This window comes from Somniosus microcephalus, chromosome 10 (assembly GCF_052327205.1).
Source record: "Somniosus microcephalus isolate GS21.2 chromosome 10, FLI_Smic_1.0, whole genome shotgun sequence".
NCBI classification, from domain to species: domain Eukaryota; kingdom Metazoa; phylum Chordata; class Chondrichthyes; order Squaliformes; family Somniosidae; genus Somniosus; species Somniosus microcephalus.
In genome coordinates, this window is record NC_140996.1 from 81,591,176 (window position 1) to 81,599,997 (window position 8,822).

The window sequence follows — 8,822 nt, forward strand, 5'->3', positions numbered from 1 at the left end:
TAGGGAGCATTAAACTTCATGTGCTTGTAAAAAAAAATTCCAACAAATTTTTTAAAATTCTCACTAAACAGAATATTCCACTCTGTTGAGTATAGTTTGAGTTATAAAATCTTTCTCACTAGTGAAACAAGCTGAGCATCTACTAGCTTTTTTAAAATATAAATTAAGAATAACCTTCAGACCTATAAACCAATTCATTTTATTATACTGCAGAGAAAATTTCCAACATTTTAAAACTGTGTATAAATTTTCAGATTACTAGTTACATATATTTTTCAGTTTAATGGTGCATTTCTCCTACAGGTGCCAAATCTGGCAACAGTGGCAGCACTATCAATTCCAGATAAGCAGTACCCGGCTTATACTGCCTGATCAGGACTGTATAAAGATGTGTGGGTTAGGTTGATTGGCTATGATAAATTGACCCTTAGTGTTAGGGGGATTAAATACGTGGGGTTACGGGGATCGGGTGGGATATGTGTCGGTGCAGGCTCGATGGGCCGAAATGGCCTCTACCTGCACTGTGGGGTTTCTGTGATTCTGTGATACTCTGCTGTCTACCATGCAATTACAATTTAAATGTTTTGAGAGCACTGGCAGGAGCATTCACACTCTCCAAACATTTAACTAACTTCAGTTAAATTTAAAAAGTGCTCAGGGGAACCTTGAGGACATTTTAAACTAAAATTTGGCAGTGTATATTGTACTTCATGTGGTGTCAAACCCAAGGAGTTAGAAACCACCTCAAGTGGTCTCATACTGCTGGGGTCTGGAGTTGGGTCAGGTTATAAATATAGCCTAAAAAGACATATGCAAACAAGCAACATTTAGAAACTTATTTAATCCCCTAAATTTTCAGGCAGTAATGCGTTACGACACAAACTATACATAATGCAAACTATACATAATCTAGAGAAATCAAAAGCTGTATCTCACACAGACATGCACAAACCTTGTTCAGGAAGTGACCTGCCTCCTCTAAATTTTGTTTTTTCTTTTCTCGGTTTCTCCTCACTGTGGAGGCTTTTCTTGAGAAAGTCACTAACCTGATGAAAAAAAATATGGAATTTAAAAAAAAAGCAAGTTCAGCACTCTGCACTTGCTGGAAAGTAATTTGATCTGAGCAACTGCAATTCTATTGGATTTAATTGCCAGGAGAGTACCTGATTTACTGAACTGCTCCAGTTGGTTGACAGGCCTTTGGTCAATGCTTCCAAGTGATCCAGTTGGAATTTGTATGTCCCCAACTCCTGTTTCATGGATGAGATTTCTGCTTTCAGTACAAGAACATGGTGCAGAGCAACTGCTGCTACATAAGCCGACACAAGAGCTGTTAAAGCGAGGATGAAGGCTGAGTAGATCAAACATTTGTGTTGTGTATTGAAACTCTCCCTTTGTTGTAACATTCTCATCTTCGTCCCAAATTCCACTTTTCAGCCACGCTGGTACAATAACCCATCCAGAACAAGATTGTCAATTGTGCATACTATTTCCTGTCAGCTGTTGTTTGCATGAGCTGTACTTTCTCAGAATTTTTTTTCAACTATGGCATACTTGGAGTATATAACACTTCACACTCTGAAACTAAAACTAAACATTGTGTTTGTATGATAGGTCTCTTTGTGTAGAGAAACCTACTTCCAAATGCTAACTTTAATGAGTAGACTCCACCTCCTTTGAAGTACTCCTCCCCTTCAGACACCACATCCCTAAATATACATATATATATTTAAAATAATGTAAATCAAATCAAATCAAATCAACTTTTATTGTCATTGTTAGTGCACAAGTGCAGTACAACGAAATGTAGGCTTGCGGCTCCCGAGAGTGTACATTTGGATTAAGACATTTAAACATTCAACATACATTTGGCTTGTAGTATATTAACACCAAAAGGACATAGATTCTCTGCTGCCCTGGGTCCTTCTCACTCATGCACCTCTCAAATCCTTTTTTTTCTTGACCATTTTACACCGGCCTTTATCCATGCCAAGTGATAGCCTTTCTTGTCTTTACTTCAGTGTGCCCTGGAAAAGAGCTATGCCCTTCATTTTGGTGACCTTGAGCCTGAGAGGAAAATATTGGAGAGGTATGTTAGTGACAAGAATTACCATCCGTGTTGGGTGATATTCTGTACTCCACTACTCCAGCCTGCACATAGTGGGTTTACTCTTTTAACTGTTGCAACATATTCAGTCATCAGGGTTAACGTAAGGGGCATCCCTGTCTGGGTCCTCCGTGGAGAAGTGAGGCAGAGATATAGTTAGTGCTTATCGAGAGTGAGGGATAGGAGTAGAGGATTTTGATCCTTTCACTGAATCTATCAGTAAAGCCCATTTGTTTCAGCACAGGAAGTAGGAAATTCCACTCTACCCGGTTTAAAATGTTTCCTGCATCCAGTGATTGTGCCACAACAGGTGTATATGTGCTGTTATCGTGATGTACCATGTTCAACAGGGGCCCCCAAGAAACTTTCTTTTGTGGAGTCGATTTGCTTTTGGTAGATGAGGGTCTCAGTGTTAAAGTACTGTCTAAGAGATTGGAGTTTTTGACTTTTATTGTGTATGAGTGCGAGTGGATGACTTGAAATCTGGAAGAGCTCTTACATCCAGTCTAAGTGATTAAAAAGTCAGTACAGGGTTTGGTTCACAGAAGTACAGCTGTTAAAATTTGTGGGCAATCTGTGAGGTCCAGCGGCTTTACCAGATTGCAGGTCTTTATTGGTCATTTTAATTGCACTGGCCGAGATAGGTGCATGCAATGCCTAAGATATCTGCTCTGAGAAGTCAGCTAGGTAATGGTTTGTGTCTAGCTGAGGCCCATACCTCTGAGGTGTAAAGGGGCGAGGTGTAGTAGTTAGCAAGCTCTATTTTGATGTCAGAAGGATTGCCACTGGATTTTGCAAAAGCTTGATTTTACTTTTGCTTGCACAGGAGGTTTCTAGGCTAGTTTCCATCCTTATACTACTTTGCCTTGATATATTGCTGTATCTTTCTAAGTTTGAAGGGAACAGGTTATTCAGCACTCCCTAATTTCAGAGATCTTTTGGTACTGTCTGACCAGAACTCCCGTTCCTCTACCTGCACTTCAGGTTGTTTGGAATGCTGTGTGGTTTTACCTGATATGTAGAAAATTATGTCTCCCCCACCCTCCCACAGTTTTAGCACTTCCCTATAGTAGTGTCAAAAACACATTTGTGCTCTTATCGAAGATGAATTGGGCTGGTTGACTGCAGATGGAGGTTAAAAATGAGAGCACATTTTCCTCTGAGACTACACCAGTTCCCCAGCAAAACTGTAGAATGGGGAAAGAAAATCGTGCGGATGCTGTTCCACTGCCACCTTTGTGATTTTTTTTTGCTGGCAGTGATAGCGACCATACATATAAGACGCAAATGACGGAAAATTCATCATAAGAAGCATTTCCTGTCATTTGTGCTAGGAATGTCGGTGCACGTCGTGTTCAGTGTGCTGATATGGCAGGATTTAAACCTTAAAGGGCAGCTTTGTCTACCACAAGGACAGGCATTTTATAGAAAATTTTAAAATTCCACATTGGCAACTTACACCCCTCCCAACCAAGGTAAGCAGCCCAGCAACAACAGAAGTGATGCTAGGAGACCACCAGCACTTTTTTATTCGCTTATGGGATCTGGGCATCGCTGGCAAGGCCAGCATTTATTGCCCATCCCTAATTGCCCTTGAGAAGGTGGTGGTGAGCCGCCTTCTTGAACCACTGCAGTCCTTGTGGTGAAGGTTCGCCCACAGTGCTGTCAGGGAGGGAGTTCCAGAATTTTGACCCAGCAACGATGAATGATCTACTTCTAAGTCAGGATGGTGTGTGATTTGGAGGGGAATTTGGAGGTGGCGGTGTTCCCATGCACCTGCTGCCCTTGTCCTTCTAGGTGGAAGAGGTCACAGGTTTGGGAGCTGCTACACCTTGTAGATGGTGGAAAGGCTTTGGGGAGTCAGGCGGTGAGACACTCGCCGCAGAATACCTAGCCTCTGACCTGCTCTTGTGGCCACAGTATTTATGTGGCTGGTCCAGTTAAGTTTCTGGTCAATGGTGACCCACCAGGATGTTGATGGTGGGGGCTTCAGCGATGGTAATGCCGTTGAATGTCAAGGGGAGGTGGTTAGATTCTCGCTTGTTGGAGATAGTCATTGCCTGGCACTTCTGTGGCGCAAATGTTACCTGCCACTTATCAGCCCAAGCCTGAATGTCGTCCAGGTCTTGTTGCATGCTGGCATGGACTGCTTCATTATCTGATGAGTTGTGAGTGGCGCTGAACACTGTGCAGTCATCAGCGAACATCCCCATTTCCGACCTTATGTTGGAGGGAAGGTCATTGATGAAGCAGCCGAAGATGGTTGGGCCTAGGGCACCGGGGGAGAGCAGCAGCGGAGGAGGAGCCCGGCTTAAAAACCGGCGCGAAGGCAGAGGCCCGACCAGTTTGGGGGAGAGCAGCAGCGGAGGAGGAGCCCGGCTTAAAAACCGGCGCGAAGGCAGAGGCCCGACCAGTTCGGGGGAGAGCAGCAGCGGAGGAGGAGCCCGGCTTAAAAACCGGCGCGAAGGCAGAGGCCCGACCAGTTCGGGGGAGAGCAGCAGCGGAGGAGGAGCCCGGCTTAAAAACCGGCGCGAAGGCAGAGGCCCGACCAGTTCGGGGGAGAGCAGCAGCGGAGGAGGAGCCCGGCTTAAAAACCGGCGCGAAGGCAGAGGCCCGACCAGTTCGGGGGAGAGCAGCAGCGGAGGAGGAGCCCGGCTTAAAAACCGGCGCGAAGGCAGAGGCCCGACCAGTTCGGGGGAGAGCAGCAGCGGAGGAGGAGCCCGGCTTAAAAACCGGCGCGAAGGCAGAGGCCCGACCAGTTCGGGGGAGAGCAGCAGCGGAGGAGGAGCCCGGCTTAAAAACCGGCGCGAAGGCAGAGGCACACCAAATCAACAGCAGAGGAGAGAGGTAAAAAGTAATCAGTGTGTGACGTCACCAGGGAGCAGGTAAGTGATTGGTTGGTGAGTATTTCTCTCTCTTCAATACAAGCTTGGCTTCTGTGGTGTTAAATTTCTAGGGTCTCTGGTGTAGTGGGGACAGTTGGTAAATAAAGCGCCCTAGAGTATACCTGTAACTGGGGTATTGAATAAATGTTTTAATTAATTAAAGGAGTAAGTCATGGCAGGAGAGCTCAGACCCGTGTTCTGCTCCTCTTGCTCCATGTGGGAAATCAGGGACGCTGCCAGTGTCCCTGACGACCATGTGTGCGGGAAATGCATCCAGCTGCAGCTACTTGCAGACCGCATTGCGGCGCTCGAGCTGCGGGTGGATGAATTTTGGAGCATGCGCGATGCTGAGAGGCTCGTGGATAGCACGTTTAGCGAGTTGTTCACGCCTCAGGGTAGGGCAGCACAGGGGGTGACCATCAGGTGGAGCAACAAAGGCAGGCAGGTAGTGCAAGGAACCCCTGCGGACATCCCCCTTTCAAACAAGTATACCGCTTTGGATACTGTTGGGGGGGATGACTCACCAGGGGAAGGCAGCAGCAGCCAACTTCCTGGCACTGGGGGTGCTCCTGCTGCCCAGGAAAGGGGGAAAAAGAGTGGGAGAGCAATAGTGGTAGGGGGTTCTATAGTAAGGGGAACAGATAGGCGTTTCTGTGGCCATAGGCGTGAATCCAGGATGGTTTGTTGCCTCCCTGGTGCCAGGGTCAAGGATGTCACTGAGCGGCTGCAGGGCATTCTGGAGGGGGAGGGTGAACAGCCAGTGGTCGTGGTCCACATTGGTACCAACGACATAGGTAAAAAGAGGGATGAGGTCCTGCATCAAGAATTTAGGGAGCTAGGTAACAGATTAAAGAGCAGGACCTCAAAGGTTGTAATCTCTGGATTACTCCCAGTGCCACATGCTAGTAAGTATAGGAATGGGAGGATAGAGCAGATGAATGCGTGGCTAAAGAGTTGGTGTAGGGGGGAGGGTTTTACTTTCCTGGATCACTGGGCCTGCTTCTGGGAAAGGTGGGACTTGTACAAGTCGGACGGGTTGCACCTGAACCAGAGCGGGACAAATATCCTTGCGGGGAGGTTTGCTAGCACTGTTGGGGGGGGTTTAAACTAACTTGGCAGGGGGATGGGATACAGAGGGGAGCTGAAATAGGGGGGGATGTGCTGCCAATTATAGAGAAAAAAACAAGTCAGCTTGGTAGACAGGGCAAATATATAAGGGCAAGGCTGGATGGCATCTATTTTAATGCAAGGAGTCTTGCAAATAAGGTGGATGAACTGAAGGTGTTGATAAACACATGGGAGTATGATATTGTTGCTATCACAGAGACATGGTTGAGGGAAGGGCAAGACTGGCAGCTCAATATTCCGGGGTACAGAATCTTCAGGCGAGACAGAGGGGGAGGTATAAGAGGAGGGGGTGTCGCAATATTAATTAAGGAGTCAATTACTGCAGAAAGGAGGGATGATATATTAGCAGGTTCCTCTAATGAGGCCATATGGGTGGAGCTTAAAAACAAAAAGGGGGCAAGCACTTTGCTGGGAGTGTACTATAGGCCTCCAAACAGTCAGGGGGAGATAGAGGAACAGATATGTAGGCAAATCTCAGAGAAATGTGCAAATAATAGGGTAATAATAATGGGGGATTTCAACTTCCCCAATATTAACTGGGATAGTCAGAGTGTGAAAGGCTCAGAGGGTGTAGAATTCTTAAAGTGCATCCAGGAGAGCTTTTTGAGCCAGCATGTCGAAAGTCCTACAAGAGAGGGGGCGGTACTGGACCTAATTCTAGGGAATGTGGCCGGCCAAGTGGAAAAAGTGCTAGTAGGTGAGCACTTTGGTGATAGTGACCATAATATGGTAAGATTTAAGGTGGTCATGGAAAAGGACAGGGATGGGCCGGAAATAAAGGTTCTAAATTGGGGAAGGCCGATTTTAATAGGATAAGGCAGGATCTGGCCAAAATGGACTGGGATCAGCTACTTGTAGGAAAATCCGCATCGGAGCAATGGGAGGCTTTCAGAAGGGAGATTGAGATCATACAATGGCAACATGTTCCCGTAAAGGTCAAGGGTGGTTCCAAAAACCACAGGGAACCTTGGATGTCAGGGGATATACGAGAATGGATTAGGAAAAAAAGGAGGGCTTTTGGTAGATACAAAAGGCTGAAGACGGAGGAAGCCCTAGAGGAGTACAAAAAGTGCAGGGGGATACTTAAAAAAGAAATTAGGAGATCAAGGAGGGGCCATGAAATAACACTGGCGAGCAAAATAAAGGAAAATCCGAAGATGTTTTATAAGTATATTAAGGGTAAGAGGATAACTAGGGAAAAAATAGGGCCCATTAGGGACAAAAGTGGCAATCTGTGTGTGGAGCCGGAAGATGTAGGAGGGGTTCTAAATGAATTTTTTGCATCTGTTTTCACTATGGAGAAGGACGATGTAGACATAGAAATAGGGCGGGGGGACTGTGATATGCTCGAACATATTAACATCGAGAGGGAGGAGGTATTGGCGGTTTTAGCTGGCCTAAAAATGGATAAACCCCCAGGCCCGGATGAAATGTATCCCAGGCTGCTGTGTGAGGCAAAGGAGGAGATTGCGGGGGCTCTAACACATATATTCAGGACCTCTCTGGCCACAGGGGATGTGCCAGAGGACTGGAGAACCGCTAATGTAGTACCATTATTCAAGAAGGGTAGTAGGGAAAAACCGGGGAACTACAGGCCAGTGAGCCTAACATCAGTGGTAGGAAAATTATTGGAAAAATCCTGAGGGACAAAATTTGTCTCCACTTGGAGAGGCAAGGATTAATCAGGGATAGTCAACATGGCTTTGTCAAGGGAAGATCATGTCTGACTAATTTGATTGAACTTTTTGAGGGGGTGACTAGGTGTGTGGATGAGGGTAACGCAGTGGATGTGGGTAACGCAGTGGATGTGGTATACATGGATTTCAGTAAGGCCTTCGATAAAGTCCCGCACAGGAGACTGGTCAAGAAGGTAAGAGCCCATGGAATCCAGGGTGCCTTGGCACATTGGATACAAAACTGGCTTAGTGGCAGAAGGCAGAGGGTGATGGTCGAAGGTTGTTTTTGTGACTGGAAGCCTGTGGCCAGTGGGGTACCACAGGGATCGGTGCTGGGTCCCTTGCTGTTTGTGGTCTACATTAATGACTTGGATATGAATGTAAAGGGTATGATCAGTAAGTTCGCGGATGATACAAAAATTGGTAGGGTGGTAAATAGCGAGGAGGGTAGCCTCAGTCTGCAGGACGATATAGATGGGTTGGTCAGATGGGCGGAACAGTGGCAAATGGAATTTAACCCGGAAAAGTGCGAGGTGATGCACTTTGGGGGGACTAACAAGGCAAAGGAATACACAATGAATGGAAAGACCCTAGGCAAGACGGAGGGTCAGAGGGATCTGGGTGTGCAAGTACACAGATCCCTGAAGGCGGCGGAACAGGTGGATAAGGTGGTAAAAAAGGCATATGGGATACTTGCCTTCATTAGCCGAGGCATTGAATATAAGAGCAAGGAGGTTATGATGGAGCTGTATAAAACACTGGTTAGGCCACAGCTGGAATACTGTGTGCAGTTCTGGTCGCCACACTACAGGAAGGATGTGATCGCGTTAGAGAGGGTGCAGAGGAGGTTCACCAGGATGTTACCAGGGCTGGAGCGCTTCAGCTATGAAGAGAGACTGGGCAGATTGGGTTTGTTTTCCTTGGAGCAGAGGAGGCTGAGGGGGGACATGATTGAGGTGTACAAAATTATGAGGGGCATAGATAGGATGGATGCTGAGGAGCTTTTTCCCTTAGTAGAGGGGTCAA

At 46.6% G+C, this 8,822-nt stretch overlaps 1 protein-coding gene across 1 annotated transcript in view; it reads right to left on the reverse strand.

The window, feature by feature from the left end:
• The window catches only part of LOC147111562 (uncharacterized), a 107,974-nt gene extending 106,547 nt beyond the window's left edge, over nt 1–1,427 (reverse strand). The window contains exons 1-2 of the mRNA XM_085999914.1: nt 1,164–1,427; nt 953–1,046 (exon numbers count right to left, since the gene is read on the reverse strand). Of these exons, the coding sequence (XP_085856040.1) occupies nt 953–1,046; nt 1,164–1,412 (343 nt within the window). The 5' untranslated portion in view covers nt 1,413–1,427. The remainder of the gene's footprint in view (nt 1–952; nt 1,047–1,163) is intronic.
• Nucleotides 1,428–8,822: the final 7,395 nt, after the last annotated feature.